The sequence below is a fragment of the Sporobolomyces salmoneus genome (assembly GCF_050403485.1).
Source record: "Sporobolomyces salmoneus JCM6883 DNA, S_salmoneus_JCM6883_v1_ctg56, whole genome shotgun sequence".
NCBI lineage: Eukaryota > Fungi > Basidiomycota > Microbotryomycetes > Sporidiobolales > Sporidiobolaceae > Sporobolomyces > Sporobolomyces salmoneus.
Window position 1 is genome coordinate 62,893 of NW_027481107.1, and position 15,667 is coordinate 78,559.

Sequence of the window (15,667 nt, forward strand, 5' to 3'; positions counted from 1 at the left end):
GAGGGCCCAAGAGAGAGGAGCGCCAAAAATCTCTTGCGAGACTCAAAAGAGAGAATCAAAAGTTCGGCACGCGTGCGAGGAATTCTCGAAACTCCTCTCTCGTCCTCATCATCGCCGTCGCCAATCGACTCAACGCCGCCTCGATGCCTTCACTACAGGTACTAGCACTGATAGTTGCCCTCATCGGAGGTGCATACTTCTTGTTCGGTCGTTCTTCCTCTTCATCTTCGAATTCTGTCGATCGACTCGCGGCGGATCCAACTCTCGGCAATGGAAAAGCGGCGCTCGGTAATGGGAATGGAGCAGTGGATACTGGGAGAGACTTCGTGGCTGCTATGGAACAAGCGGTTAGTCAATCCCAGATCTGGTCAACATCCCTTTCTTCAGACAACAAATTCCTCGGCGACGTGTGCCACATCATCGACAACACTTTGGGAAGTCGTTGGAGCATCTTGCCCCTCTCTGCAGTCGTATTGCATAGCCGATCGGCTCATGTGGGAACACGGCGAGGCGAGGAGGAGAATTCCATCCTCGCGGCTTGATCTCGGGACATTCTCACTCACCATCGAACCACCACTGACTCCTCTCTTCGACGAGTCTATAGAAGAAGAAGATTGTGATTTTCTATGGATCCCAAACCGGAACCGCCGAAGATTACGGTACACGAATCGCGAAGGAAGCGAAAGCTCGTTATGGACTTTCTTCGCTCGTTTGCGATCCTGAAGAGTGAGCTCACACTCTCTCCTACTTCTCCATGCATCCTGAGCTTATAAGCTGACGGTTCAATGATGAGATAGCTACGACTTCGATAATTTGGATCAAGTTCCGGAAGATTCGCTCGTAGTGTTTTGTATGGCGACTTATGGAGAGGGAGAGCCTACGGATAATGCCGTACAACTGATGGAGTTCCTCAAGGAAGATTCGGTCGAGTTCTCGAAAGGGTCGACGCTAGAGAATCTCAGATACGTCGTCTTTGGTCGTGAGTTTTACAAGTTTTTCCTTTCGTTTCTTCCTTTCCTGCACGAGGCGGAATGCTGATCAGAGCTTGTGACGGTAGTCGGTAACTCGACTTATGAACACTTCAACGCGATCAGTCGAGAAATCGATAACCGCCTCACCGCGCTCGGGGCGAAGCGAATTGGAGAAAGAGGAGAGGGAGACGACGACAAATCAATGGAAGAAGATTACCTCGCATGGAAAGACGGCATGTTTGATGCTCTCCACGCCGAACTCGGATGGGAAGAAGGAGCAGGAGGAGATGTTGCCGATTTCGAAGTTCACGAATTGGATCAAGTCGACGAGGCGAAACTTTACTTGGGAGAACTATCGGCTCGTGCGCTCACCGGGACTCGAGGAGTTTACGACGCGAAGAATCCGTTCCCGGCTCCTATCCTCGAAGCGAAGGAACTCTTCGAAGACGGAGATCGAAACTGCGTTCACACGGAATTCGACCTCACGGATTCCGGCATTCGATACCAAACCGGAGATCATCTCGGTTTGTGGCCACTCAACCCCGACTCGGAAGTCGAACGGTTCCTCGCCATTCTAGGATTGAAGGAGAAACGGGATAAACCAATCGATGTCAAATCCCTCGATCCTGCTCTCGCCAAAGTTCCCTTCCCAATTCCTACTACTTACGACACGGTCCTCCGTCACTACCTCGATATTTCGGCTCCTGCTTCTCGTCAGACCGTCGGTCAATTCGCGAAATACGCCCCGAACGACGAGGCTCGTCAAATGCTCGAACGATTAGGATCCGACAAGGAGTATTACCACGAAATCGTCGGTTCGAAATGCCTAAAACTTTCCGAAGTCCTCATCCTCGCCGCTCGAGATCCCCTCTCGACGTCTCCCGCCTCGGAGTACACAGTTTGGTCGATTCCGTTCGACCGAATCATTTCATCAATTCATCGACTTCAACCTCGTTACTACTCGATCTCTTCCTCCCCGAAACTCCACCCTACTTCAATCCACATCACCGCCGTCGTACTCAAATACGAACCCGTAGTCGGATCGAACAAAGTCTTCGGAGTAGGAACGAATTACCTCTTGAACCTCAAAACGGCTCATCACAAAGGGATCAAAGGAGTTCGGGAGGAAGACGCACCGATCTATAGTCTTGGGGGACCGAGAGGGAAGTATGAGAAAGAAGGAGGAGTTTATGCGGCGCCGATTCATGTTAGGAGAAGTAATTTCAGATTACCGACGAGTCCGAAAGTTCCGATTGTAATGATTGGGCCCGGTACTGTATGTCGTTCGTTCCATTCTCTCTCGATACGGTACCATTGACTGACCGCTCTGTTGTTTCGATAGGGTGTTGCACCATTCCGAGCTTTCATTCAAGATCGAGTCGCGCTCGCTCGTAAAGCCAAAGCGAAAGATGGACCCGACGCTCTCAAAAACTGGGGGACGATAGATCTCTTCTATGGATGTCGACGATCGTCCTGGGACTTCTTGTACAAAGCTGAATGGGAAGAATACGCGAAAGAACTCGATGGGAAATTCAAGATGCACGTCGCACTTTCGAGGGAGGAGAACGTACCGAAGACGTATGTGCAACAGTTGTTGAAGGAGGAAGGGGATAGGATTGGAGATGCGTTGGTTAATAAGAAAGGTTACGCTTATATTTGGCAAGTCTCCCTTTCTCTTGTCGCTCGTTCTCCGAGTCTAACCTCGGTTTCTCCCTTTCACAGTGGAGACGCTGGATCGATGGCAAAAGCAGTAGAACGGGAACTGGCTGCTATTCTCGGAAAGGCAAAGGGAGAATCGCTCGAAGTCGGAGAGAAGGAACTCAAACTACTCAAAGATCGAAACCGTCTCTTGCTCGATGTGAGTCTCTTTCTCTTTGCCCTCTCTCGCTGATTGCTCTGTCCTGACCCTCTGTCTACTCGCTCGCAGGTCTGGTCTTAGATCGTCTTTTTCACCTTCGTCTCGGGTTTTCGCATTTCATATCCTCTCCTCTTGCTCTCTCTCTCTCTCTCGCAGTCTCTCTCTCTCATTGCAACGCAACTCAGTTCTCTTACTATTCATTCTGCGAGTTCCGGCCGCGACAGAGAGGGATTTCAGATTGCTGTTTGAATCGTTTTCGATTTTCCTCCATCAGGGAAATCGAGGATTCCCGTCACGTTGAATTCCTTCTCTCCTCCTCCTCCTCCTTCTCCGGTTCGTTCAGGTGAAGCTTCAGAGACGAACTCTTCCCTTACTTGGTCCTCTTCGAGTTCGAGCCCGTAACGACGAGGATCGAGAGCCGGGACTCGAGAACGATCGGCGAGTCCTAACGGGTCGACTCGAGCAGCTCGATGCGCGTGTTTGCGATAAGACTCGACTAGGCGTAAGAGCGATGCGTTCTCGACACGGTTCGAGAGTTCAGAGGGCGTGAAGTCGGGGAGGGTGAATTTCGAGGGAGGTCGATAACCGAATGGTTTCGAGTGGAGTGCTCGGGCGTAGGGGATTCGAGAGCTCAGTTTCAGGTGGAGTCGATGCATTGTCGGGTGGGGAGGAGAGAGAGAAGGAGGAACAAGGGAATGTGGAGCCGCTCAAACCCCGAGTGAAACGACGGGATCCCTTAACCGCGGCCCAGAAAGACAAGGGGAAAAGTTTACGGCTTGCCTTTTTCACCCGTGATGCGGCCTATTCGAACGAGCGAGTCTCTGACAACCGTCGTTGTAAATCGTGAACGAGCTTGGAGCTTGACGGGTGCGAAGCTTGGAATTCGTCGGTCTGCGAAATCAGCGAATTTTTGAGCCTGAGCTCTGCGAGCGTAGAAGGGTGATGGAGGAGCGAGACTACGGAGATTGTTGTTTGCGTTCATGTGCATGGGCGTGAAGAAGTGACTCGGAGCATGAAGGCAGAGGACAGGCTCTGGGGAAGTGAGATTGATTTCGAAGCGAGGCGAGAAAGAGTGGATACGTCCTCGACCAATACCTCTGAGCCCGAATAACACTAGGAGCGAGAGTGTTGTCCTTGTGGTCGTGCGGAGTGTCGGTGGTACACCGTCCTCGAGCTCGTTGTCGAGGTCAGAATCGGAAACGTTTCCACCGTGATTCTCGACGTGCAATCCTGCTCGAGGCCAGGTTTGATTCGAGACAGAGTTAGGCTACGCGCACAGAGAGAGTAAACGTAGAGCTGTACCCTACGCTAGCCAGCGTCTGACAAGCGCAGTGTCAGCCGTCTGAGAGTCTAGGGAGAAATCGGAAAGAACAGTGAGATGAGACTCACGTATCGAGCTGAAGAGCTTAAGACTTCTCGTCTCCCTCACCCCCAAGCCCTACCTAGCTCTTCTACCATGCTCAAGGCGCAGTCTTTCGTTGGATCCCAGAAGTTGAAGGAGAGATTCGATCCGGCATTGGCGAAAGAGCCGAGGAGGTGCAGGGATCCTTTCCTAGCTTACTGAAAGCCGTCATATAGCGTCTAGTCGGCCTATAGTGTCACACCGAAGGTTGATCGGGTAGGTCGATTCGTAGAAGTGAGATGACGGAATCAGGAAATTCGAAAAATGATGAAGTGGACATTCTCCTCTTCAACCACCTCCAATCCGCCCGATCTCCACTTGAACCTCATCAGAAACTCTATAGTTAAGCTCTTGAGCCTCTCCGACGCCCGTTAACCTCCAACACCTACATCTCGGTCTTATCTTAGCTTTCTCCCCTCTCCCGATCTCCACGACCCTCCCTCGGCCTCTGCGATCTCACCCAACAAGAAGTAAGTCAACATGTCGGAATCGGAAGAGCGTACAGCGCTCGTCGTCGGTGCCGGACTCGTCGGTACCCTCTGTTCAGCGATGTTAGCCTCTCGCGGATGGACCGTCACTCTGCTCGAATCCCGTCCGGACCCTCGTTCGACCTCTGCAACCTCTCGAGCACGATCGATCAACCTCGCCCTTTCACCTCGCGGGATCGAAGCGTTGAGAAGTGTCAGTGAGGAGTTAGTGGAGAGAGTTTTAGGGGAGGGTATTGAGATGAGGGGTAGAATGGTACACAAGAACTCTTCTAAAGGGAAAGGAGTTGAGAAAATGGGACAAGATTATGGAATTGTAGAAGAAGGGGAAGTGATTCGATCGATTTCGAGGACTCAACTTGGGATTGAATTGCTCGATCACCTTGATGGACTACCGAAGAGCGGGAGAGGGAGCGTAAATGTCAGGTTCGGGACGAAATTAGTTGAGATGGATTTGAGGGGAGGGGAAGAAAAGAAAGTTAGAGTGAAGTTGAGCTCGAAGGAAAAGGGAAAGGAGGAAGAGACGACGGAAGAAGAGTTTGATTTCGTCGTGGGAGGTGATGGAGCTTATAGTAAAGTTAGGAGAGAGCTGATGAGAGGTTCTTTCGCGAGGTAAGCTCAACATTCCCATTTTCACTGTTTTCTTGTTTCTCTCGCTCTCGCAAGCTCAATAGACTGACTCGGCTTCTCGTTCCGTTGCCAGGTTTGACTACAAACAATTCTACGCCCCTCACTCCTACCTCGAACTATCGATCCCTCCCGGTCCCAACTCTACGTTCTCAATCGAGCCGAATTATCTACATATCTGGCCGAGAGGAGAATTCATGTTGATCGCGCTCGCAAATCTGGTCTGTCAGCTTTCACTTCCGCTCTTTGCTGTCCTGCAAAAGGTGAGCGGATTCTGATGAGACGAGGTATTTGAACAGGATAAATCCTTCACTTTGACGTTATTCGCTCATGATGAAACATTCAAGACGCTCGATTCGAAGCTGAAGTCCTCATCGAAGGGGGAGAACCCAATAGTTGAGCTATTTAGGAAAGAGTTCCCGGATGCGTTGGAGCTGATGGGTGAAGAGGCTTTGTTGAAAAGTTGGAGGGAGAACCCGAAAGATGGACTCATCACAGTCGAGGTGAGTCAGGATCTGCGATCAGTCTGTCATGGAGACCTAGACTGAGACTGATGATCGTCCTGACCTCACAGTGTTCGCCGTATCATTACAAGAACAAAGTTCTTTTAATCGGAGATTCAGCTCATGCGATGGTACCCTTCTATGGTGCGTCCTTATCTCGCTCTTTCATCTCTTTGTGCACATCACTGACGGTACTCGCTCTCTTCAGGTCAAGGCATGAATTGTGGCTTCGAAGACGTCCGAGTCCTCTCCTCAATCCTAGATCACTTCTCCGCCTCTCCATCTCCTCTCGTCCCTTCTCCTCTCCCTTACTCCTCGACATCCCCTTCTCTACCCACCGCGCCTTCACCCGAGTCGACCTCTCTATCAGAACGCTTATCGCTCGCTCTCGAATCCTACACCAAAATCCGCGCTCCGTCTCTCCTCGCGATCCAACAATTAGCCCATCAAAACTATACCGAAATGGCTTCGTCCGTCTTATCTCCTCTCTACCTCTTACGTCTTTCACTCGATTCGATCCTCTCGAGATTCTTCTCCCTACCGGTTTTCAAAACTGAACGAGGGGAGGGAAGGGAAAGAGGAGGGATTTGGGATCGAGGAGGGAAATGGGAGAGTTTGTATAGGATGACGACGTTCAGATGTGGGATTGCTTATGAAGAAGTTATTAGGAGGAGGGAATGGCAAGGTAGGGTACTCGAGAGATTGGTGAAAGGAACTGTGGGAATCGTTGGATTGGGAGTGATTGGTGCGGGATGGTGGAGATATGGGAGAGGACTGAGGGTGGTCAGGGTGGATTAGACTTAGACGTAGTCAGGACATAGTGACACTTGCGAAGAACTGTGAAGTTTGCTCTCGTCTTTTGCGAACAAAGGGACCTTTTTTTTTGCAGCGAAGGTGATCTCGCTGGGTGGATCGATAGGCAGAGAGCAACTCAGAGCTCCTATTCGTCAGAATGAGGCAAGTTATCGCGACGATCCAACTTGGGAGAGAACTAAATTAAAAACGAGGCGAGACAGCGGTCGACGAGAGCGAGTTGCAAGTTTCATTCTCATCTCACGCATCGGGATCGACTCTCGACCTATTCAAGCTCGATTATACTACACTAGTCTACAGTACTCACCCAGTTCAGCTTCAACCGGGGATAGCCGGAAGTTTCCCTCAGTCCTCCCCTCATTCTCATCGACTTTGAACACGACTTCACTAGAAGCGAGACAGAATGGCACCAGTTCCACCGCCAAAGCCAACGATTAGACATCACCAAGATCACTTCACGGGTCAGTCCCTTTCAGCGTCTCTCAGCCGTTTGAATCGGGCAAAGGCGAACACGCTCCCCTCTTTCGACTGTTCTCCCCCCTCGTTCCTCTCGCTCCTCTTCTCTCGTTCGTCTGGGTCGGTCACGATGGAATCTACAACGAGGTACTTGCATCTGGATCGACGAGGCAAGATCGATGGAGTTCGATGGAAACTCTGGTTGAATGTTGATTCTTCTCCCTCTCTCTCCACTTCGTCAAGTATATCTTGAAACGAGCTCGACAGAATGTACACTAACACTCGTTCTCGTTCCTCCTTGTACTCCCGCCGCCGTAACTCGCGTTCAATCTCGATCATTCCACTACCTCATGATCCATTCCTTCCCTCTCCTCTCCGTTCCGCTTTCGACGACGATACACCCTCTCCACCTTCTGCATTTCGATCTTCGTTTCTCAACTTGTCACCTCGTCGATTCTCGATTCGTCCTCATCATCATTCGCCAACGAAACCACCAACGACGATTTCACGTTCCTCCTCACGTTCCTCCCTGCATCACCCAATTCGATCTCTCCTTCGATCTACGAAATCTCTCCCTTCTCTCCGACCTCACAAACGTTCGAAACTCGACCTCTCTCACGAATTCCACGATCCCGATTCAGGTGCTCAACCCGTTTCAACTTCCGGCGCTCCAAGCTCTTACACTCCGAACGCTGGATTAGTCGGTAGTTCGTCATCATCGTCGATCTTACCGAGTCCGATTCATGCAGCGTTCACCTCTGGAGGTTCGAGTCGAAATATCGGAGCGCCTTTACCCGTTTCAACTCCCGATTCAAGAGGTTATTACACTTCTACCCCGATTCCTTCTACTTCTACCTCTACGGCTTCTCCTTCATCGGGATTCAAACCTGGAAGAGTAGCTCCTGCCCCACCTCCACCTGGTGTCACTGCCTCTTCTCAATCTCAACCGACAACTCCTCATCTCTTCGATCCGAACCAACAACAACAACAGCAACAATTATCTAGACAAACTTCGACGACGGGAGCTGCGAGATCTTCGTATCATCCTACTTCGGGTAGACCTCCTTACGCTTCGACTTCGACTTCTTCCTCTGCGAACTCCTCGAGTGCTTTACATGGTGGTGGTGGTGGTGGGGCGATGGGAACGGGTTCAGCTCCTACGAGTCCGAATAGAAGACCTTCACCGAATTTACCGTTGAATGGTGGGAATGGGGGAAGAGGGAGTTGGGAATTAATCGATTCAACGAATGAATTTTATCAACCGAGTAACTCGAATATCAAACATTCTCAAATCCCTTCTGTCGCTTCGACTCCCCAACAACAAGGTGGTTCCTCTTCTTACGGTTCGAACAGTACACCTTCCCTCCGAGACCTCAATGAAGCCCTCCCTCTCCCCCATTCCTCAAATTCCTCGACATCATCTCTCAATAACGCGAAATCGTCCTCCTCTTATCATTCGAAACAACCTAGTTTTTCGTTATTGAACGATCCGGCAACTTCTGCAGCGACGAATTATTCGACTTTCCTATCGGATCAAATCAATTCTTCGAGTTCGACTCCGAGCGGATTCAATGCGGGAGGGAATGGGATGGTTTTGAGTCCTTCGGCGATGCCTGCGAATCCAGAAGGTGATTATTTCGGTTCGTATTCGACCTCATCGACAGGAGCAGGAGGAGGGAATAGTAGTAATGTTGGAACTCCTTCGATTCTTCCTTCGACCGGAACAGGAGGAGGAGGAGAAAGGAGTTTGGCGAGTTCACAGATTGGAGCAGGTGGAGGAGGAGGGAGTCAGAGGAATAGTGGAGATAAAGGAGGGACGGAGACTCCTGGAGGGAGTGGAACGATCAATGGGAAAGAGAAGAAAAGTAAAGGGTTTAGTTCGTTCCTAGGTCAGTCTCATCCACTCGTTTTCTTCACGATCTGAGATGTAGAGACTGAAGAACCGGGTGGATCATCATGGCGTATAGCGGATGTATTCTCGGGACCGAACAAAAAAGTCGAAATCTCAACTCCTTACGATCCTGTTCATTTAACTCATGTCGGATTCAATTCCGATACTGGAGAATTCACCGTACGTTCCTATCTCCTTCTCCTCCCATATCTCAAGCTGACTCGGGAGTGTTCGTTCGATGTAGGGTCTACCGAAAGAATGGCAACAATTACTTCAGAACGCGGGAGTTTCACGAGAAGAACAAGCGGCTCATCCTCAAGCCGTCGCGGAGATCGTTGCGTTCTATCAAGATGCTACGAAAGGGATGGGAGTTGCGGCAGGGGACGAGAAGGACGATGTGTGGAAGAAGTTCAAGCATGGACCGGAAGGAGAGGGAAATGTCGTCGTTGGGAACTTTGAGAAACCAGTTGAATTCTCTTCAGTCTCTAACTCGCTTTCTGCGCCAGTTGCTGATTCGGTTTTCAACGTCTGTCTAGAGAGCGGCTCCTCCACCACCACCTCCTGGAGGACTTCGAAAAGCTCCTGCACCTCCTTCTCGACCTCTTCCTCCGTCCCAACAATCTTCAATGTCCTCCCTCCACCCTCAACAGCAATACCAACGCGAACGATCTGGTACTCTCCCTCTCCCGAGTTCTCCAGATCGTCGCGGCGGTTCTTCTCCCACTCCTTCGTCTCTCGATCGTTCTCAATCAGTCCGATCTCCACCTCCCTCTTCTCCCGGTTCGACGAGTCCCCTCGTACTCAAGAACAAATCTTCCCAACCTCAACTGTATCAGAAACCGATGACTGATCTCGCTCGAGCTCAAAGTCTCAAGAATTCTTCGAATCACGGTTCAAACGCGTTACCTCAACCTCATCGACCGGCTCCTCCTAAACCTTCTACTCCTGTCCTACCTCCCTCTTCCCAACAATCTCAACAGTCTCAGCAGCAATCTCAGCAACCACAACAGTTGACGAAGAAACCTTCGATTGCTCCCGGGGGTCCGGGGGAGAAACCGAGAAGGAGAGAACCGAAACATCGGAAAGAAGCGGCGGATGTCGTGGAGAGGTTAAAGGCGATTTGTACGGATGCGGATCCGACAAAATTGTATAGGAATTTGGTCAAGATCGGTCAAGGGTCAGTTCTCACTCTACTCTCTCGTCTTTGATCGAGCTAATCTTTCAATGAGTTGTCAGTGCCTCGGGAGGAGTTTACACCGCTTATCAAGTCGGAACGAACCTTTCCGTCGCGATCAAACAAATGAACCTCGAACAACAACCGAAACAAGATTTAATCATCAATGAAATTCTCGTCATGAAAGAATCTAGACATCAAAATATCGTCAATTTCATCGATTCGTTCCTCTTGAAAGGTGACCTATGGGTCGTCATGGAGTACATGGAAGGAGGGAGTTTGACGGACGTCGTGACGTGTAATATCATGTCGGAGGGACAAATCGCCGCCGTTTCGAGGGAAACTTTGAAAGGGTTGAAACATTTACATGAACATGATGTGATTCATAGGGATATCAAGAGTGATAATATCCTCTTGTCACTACAAGGTGACATCAAATTGAGTGAGTCTTCTCGCTTCCTCTCGCTTTCTGAGGATCGAAACTGAGTCTCGTTTTCGTCGTGTTTGCAGCGGATTTCGGATTCTGTGCACGGATCAAAGGAGACGATGCGAAACGAACGACAATGGTCGGTACTCCGTATTGGATGGCTCCCGAAGTCGTCACTCGGAAAGAGTATGGTCCGAAAGTCGACGTTTGGTCTCTCGGTATCATGGCGATCGGTACGTCCTCTCTCTCCGGCCTTATCCTTCCCCCTCAGTAGCTGATCCTCGTATACTCCTCGCTTTGCTAGAAATGGTCGAAGGAGAACCACCTTACCTTAACGAAAATCCTCTGCGAGCACTCTACCTAATCGCGACGAACGGTTCTCCGACGATTAGCAACCCGGAACAACTCAGCGTCGTCTTCCGAGATTTCTTGAAACAATCACTCGAGGTAGATGCAGATAAACGACCGAACGCGAAAGAGTTGTTGCAACATCCTTTCTTCGAAAAAGCTCAAGTAAGTTATCTCTCTCCTCTTCTCTCCCGAAATCCCGAGACTGACCAGAGTCTGTGACTTTCGTAGCCACTGACGACTCTCGCCCCCTTGATCGCTGCCGCTCGACAACAATCGAAATCGAAATCCAATTAATTCGAATCGTCTCGTGGCGCGGAAAAATAGACCCTTCTCTTTCTCTCTCTCTCTCTCTTAGCCTCTTAGCTTTGACTCTCGCATATATCACTTCTTTTTCCTCTATCTTACTCTACGCTATGCTGCGCTTATCGTTCCTTTCTTCTTTTTTAGTTCTCGTTCTGTGCCCGTCAGTCAGTTTTTTTCGCTTCTTATTGTATTTCGAGATTCTCTTGTTTCCATCACTATCCCAGCTTCTACTTATCTTCTCGCGTTATATCGTTCTATCGCTCTCGTTCGTTCGCTCGCTCTCTTCGAGTGAGAGAGTTGGTCCTCTGCAAAACCACAACCTCTTTCGACAACACTTGTCTTCTCGATGCTCTCGGGAGTGACCGGATATCTCGAAGATCGGTAGCGGAAACAAGAAGACGAGAATTTGCATTGAAGACGAGAAGAGAACGATTGTTAAGACCAATAAACTGAGGCTCGAGCACGAGAATAAGTTAGATAAAATACGAGAGGTAGTTTTGCGAGGTAGGTTTTGCTTTGCGAGATAGAGTGAATCGAAGGGAACGAGGAGATATCTGTGAGCGAGCGGAGCAAGAGAACTGAGCAGAGATGTGTCAGCACATCTTCTCGTCTTTCGCGAGACGGGAAACGAGGACTCACCTGTTCGTTTTGGGAGTTATCTCGGATCAGACGATGCCGAGAAGCAGACAGGCGTTCGCAGCAGCACTAGAAAGTGGATATCGCGAGGAATTCAGTGGACCCTCAACAAGGAAACTGAAGCCTCGAAATACTCACGCGTTCTTCGCTCCTCGAACACTCGAATGACTTCCACTCGTCGTTCTCGGCTCACACGACTTTGGATCCGCCTCATCCTTGAACATGCATTCGACGATCCAAGTCGCCTGATCGGGTCTTCCGCTCGCGCGTTTCACCCAATCGAGAGTTCTGTCTCCCGCGTGACCTTTCTCCGTTTTCCACTCCATCATTTTGTTTACGTAACTGATCGAAGGATCCGATGCGACTTGTTTCGAGTGAGAGTGGAAGGGGCGGTAAGTTTCGACGGCGATTCCGAGGATTGGGTCGTAGATACCTCGAAGGAATTTTCTGAGAGCGACAGGACCTTGTTCTTCTTGAAGAGTCGCGAGGAAGGATTCGAACATGCAGGCTCGGATGTAAGTGTTTGATTTGAATTGTTTCGCTTGGGCAGCGGCGGAGAGGAGCCGAGGAGGGAGTCCGAGAGCTTCGGAGATTAGAGCGAGCGTGGTGTTTGCGATAAGCGAAGCTTTGACGAGCTACGAACGAGGGAGAGTATCAGTTTTCGAATTTTGTTATCGACTGAGAGGAAGTGAGCTCAATTGAACGGAGTCCAACTACGAGACGGGGGAATCTCTCGTGGATCATAATTGAGACCTCTGCCCCCAGGATCGCATCTCCAACGTGTTCTAACCTTTCGTAATCCGCCATCTCTTCGTCCTCTGGCGCCTCGAATGGATAATGAACTGCCGCTCGATAACTCGTGTGAGTTCTCCATTCATCGTCACGTTTGAGAGTCGGGAGGGGAGGGAACGCTGTTTTGGGAATAACTTCGGCAAGTTTCGCTCGCACCGTTGCAATACCCGTGTTGTTGCAGGGAGCCATGATCGAAGGGCGGGAGGAAGGAGGATCAGGGAGAGGGTGAGAGGGCTAGAGGTGGAAGCGAGTGAACAGCGTCGAGAGCGAGCCGGGGGAGAGAAGGAACTGGAAGTAAGAGAATTGAAAGCGAGTCGTGCGGAGGTCGAGGTCGGTTGCGCGAGAGTAGTGTGATTCGTCAGGTGGTACGTGGCGCGGTGTAGACGGGTCGGGGAAGATAAGGAGGTAGAGAAGAGAGAGGGGACTCGTGCGAACTCTTTGTCCTCTTTCACCATCAACGCACGAGCCGCATTCCTCAACTCGCGCCAGCTCAAGGCCGCTCTTGTCCGCCGTAACCCAGTCATCTACACTCGTACTACGGCGCTATTTGGGTCCGGAGCGGAACCGAAGAGACGGGAGGGAGGCAGTTGTAGGGGAACGGGCGGGGAGAAGTCGTTTCGGTTCATCGGGAGCTAGAGGTTGAACAAGAGCAAATGGAAGGCGGTATGGAGGTATTCGTAGGCGTCGAGGAGGTGGTCAGGGACAAAGAAACGATCCCGAACTCGGCGAACCTTTTCCTCCTTCTCCTCACTCTCGACTACAGCCTATCCGCCTACAACTTTCAAGCTTGCAGCTAGTACAGTGCCGAAACTACCTACGTGCTTAACGACCCTCGACTGTCGTTCGCGGACGTAATTTCCTCGACTCATTTCCTCCATCTAGAACTCCGTCTTTCTCGTCGTGAGTCCGCTGTGCTTCGTTCTGAGGAGACAGGTCAGGCTAATACATTCCTGTATCCATCGTAGCTATCTCATACCGCTGTTCTGGCTCGGTGTCTCGAAGATTCTTGGGCCCGATCAGTTCTCTTAGTTCCCCCCCCTCCCTCCTTGCTTCACCGTCAACTCGGCTGCCTACTCGACGTGAAATGGAGCTTATCATTTCAAGCTCTGATGGACGAGGGTGCTACTTGGTTCGAAACGATCATATCGCTTTCCTACCGCCCTGAGGTTGAAATTCGAACCCCATCCTTCTTTTGAAGACTTCCGTTTACGAGCTCGGAGCAAGCTCGTTCCTATCGTTCTCTTTTTTCATATCACTGTCTCTACTGCTCAGCACTACTTTCGAGTAGATTCTCTCTCGCAGCCGAACAAAATTCTACTCAAAACCTCAAATTGCTCAGAAATCTAACAAAGAGCTACAAGACTAAGTCCTCTATCGCGCAGGAGGCCTGCTGTGTGTTGATAAGCAGCCCTCCTGCGTAGAGACTGTCAAAATCTCATCGAAACCGTCGAGAAAGGTATCTAGGAAACCTTTCAGAACTCGAATCGTTCGGGTCGTTCTCCCATGTCAAACAGGGGAGAAGGAGAACAACGCTCTTGGAGCATCGTAGGGAGATGTAGGGAGCGGTGTCGGATGGGAGCAAGATGAAGCCTTAGCGCTCTAAGCCACAAAACAAACTCCGTCAGCCAAAACCCCCCCTAGGTTCGCATCGAACCACCTACAAGCGCTTAGAGGAGGTCGTAGTAGACGCAAGCTTGATAAGCAGCTCTGTTTCGCGGTGAACATTGGTCAACACACGGATCTCTTCCTCCAGAACGCAAAGGAACTCATCCATTCTTAGCTGCTTTCTTGCTCGTGCCACTCGTAGTGAAAGCCTTCTTCTTCCCATCTCGAGTTATCCACAAGACGCACACCCAAGGAGGACCTTGCCCAACGTATTGATCTCGAATCGGACGAAAGTGGGCCAGCGCTGCTGCCATTCGTTTAGGATTCCGATGTAGTTGGTAGCGAGGTCGAATGCCTTGAGGTTCCGGAAGGATTGATGGATCCTCATGTTGTGAGTGAATGGGAGAAGAGAAAGGGAAGAACAGCAGAAACGCTCGCGACCTTATCGCGTTCGCTTCGCAGCGATCTTTGCGTAGGCTCCTAACTCCTGAGCGTCGCTAACCGACATTGTCGCTTCCAAATCCAGGGGATGTCCTCAATGACTACGGACAGCTCAAGACCCGCATGGAAGCTCAGCGAGTCCGGAAAAACTCTCGACGAGATCCCATTTTCTTGCTTCTGCGGACCCCAACTCAGTTTACGATTCTAAAAACCTCACTACATTCCTTCCTCCTACATGGTCACTTTAAGCACCTATCTAAGCTCCATGCAAAACCTCGATTTCGACGGTATCTTTCCCCAAAGAATGTTTCTCACCGTTTGAGTCTAACCGCCGTTGTGGTTCGCATTCCGAATCGGGAGTCGAGAAGTAGGAGTGAGAGAGTCGATAGCGCGATCATCCAAATCTGCGAGGTGAGAAGTGAAGCAGCGAAGGACAGGTTGGGGAAGAAAAGGGAGAGAATCGATTCTTACCGAGAAAGCTCAGAGCGACATCAAGCTTAAAGACGACGAAGCAGAATTTCCGAAGAGACCAAATGCCTCGCAGGCTTTACAAGCAGCCCTGGAGAAAAAAAACCGAACCGAAGAACTTCAGTAGTCGTCCAATGTGAGAAAAGGACTTCAGACGTACGCTTGTTTCGCCGCTTTCTTCGTGATTCCCTCAGCTTCGAACTCGACACGACGTGATTCAGACGAGATAACGAGAGTGCAAGTCCACGTTTTGAGGTGCGCCTCTCCGACCGAGGTGTAAGAATCCTCCATAGTTGGAGCGGGTCGACTCTGTTGAATTCGTTCGTTGAGGAGACCAATGTAGTTGGATCCGAATAGAGACATCATAGGCCGCGTGGAGGGGTGGAGAGAAAGAGGAAACAAGTTAGTCGAAGGGATCTTTGCTGAAAGGGAATAAAGCACAGAGCATGAGCAGGGTTCGGGTC

At 50.5% G+C, this 15,667-nt stretch overlaps 6 protein-coding genes across 6 annotated transcripts; 3 read left to right on the forward strand and 3 right to left on the reverse strand.

Moving 5' to 3' along the window:
- Positions 1-143: 143 nt before the first annotated feature.
- Positions 144-2,910, forward strand: NCP1 (NADPH--hemoprotein reductase; the record flags this gene model as incomplete). Its single annotated transcript, XM_076634297.1, has 7 exons — positions 144-347; positions 605-726; positions 798-979; positions 1,058-2,247; positions 2,314-2,630; positions 2,694-2,829; positions 2,899-2,910. 7 exons carry the CDS (start codon positions 144-146, stop codon positions 2,908-2,910), a joined length of 2,163 nt encoding a protein of 720 aa, XP_076485730.1.
- Positions 2,911-3,062: 152 nt separating this feature from the next.
- On the reverse strand, positions 3,063-3,485 carry JCM6883_003313 (uncharacterized protein; the record flags this gene model as incomplete). The annotated part of the gene is made up of 1 exon (XM_076634298.1): positions 3,063-3,485. The coding sequence occupies one exon, from the start codon at positions 3,483-3,485 to the stop codon at positions 3,063-3,065; it is 423 nt and encodes a 140-aa protein (XP_076485731.1).
- Positions 3,486-4,711: 1,226 nt separating this feature from the next.
- BNA4 (kynurenine 3-monooxygenase) lies at positions 4,712-6,644 on the forward strand (the record flags this gene model as incomplete). Its single annotated transcript, XM_076634299.1, has 5 exons — positions 4,712-5,328; positions 5,420-5,564; positions 5,643-5,846; positions 5,918-5,990; positions 6,055-6,644. The coding sequence occupies 5 exons, from the start codon at positions 4,712-4,714 to the stop codon at positions 6,642-6,644; spliced, it is 1,629 nt and encodes a 542-aa protein (XP_076485732.1).
- A 418-nt stretch (positions 6,645-7,062) lies between these two features.
- JCM6883_003315 (uncharacterized protein) lies at positions 7,063-11,252 on the forward strand (the record flags this gene model as incomplete). Its single annotated transcript, XM_076634300.1, has 9 exons — positions 7,063-7,120; positions 7,757-9,004; positions 9,083-9,186; positions 9,251-9,472; positions 9,543-10,183; positions 10,243-10,622; positions 10,691-10,840; positions 10,912-11,120; positions 11,187-11,252. 9 exons carry the CDS (start codon positions 7,063-7,065, stop codon positions 11,250-11,252), a joined length of 3,078 nt encoding a protein of 1,025 aa, XP_076485733.1.
- A 674-nt stretch (positions 11,253-11,926) lies between these two features.
- Positions 11,927-12,878, reverse strand: JCM6883_003316 (ribonuclease III domain-containing protein; the record flags this gene model as incomplete). The annotated part of the gene is made up of 3 exons (XM_076634301.1): positions 11,927-11,966; positions 12,036-12,532; positions 12,612-12,878. 3 exons carry the CDS (start codon positions 12,876-12,878, stop codon positions 11,927-11,929), a joined length of 804 nt encoding a protein of 267 aa, XP_076485734.1.
- Positions 12,879-15,353: 2,475 nt separating this feature from the next.
- On the reverse strand, positions 15,354-15,569 carry JCM6883_003317 (double-stranded RNA binding motif domain-containing protein; the record flags this gene model as incomplete). The annotated part of the gene is made up of 1 exon (XM_076634302.1): positions 15,354-15,569. The coding sequence occupies one exon, from the start codon at positions 15,567-15,569 to the stop codon at positions 15,354-15,356; it is 216 nt and encodes a 71-aa protein (XP_076485735.1).
- Positions 15,570-15,667: the final 98 nt, after the last annotated feature.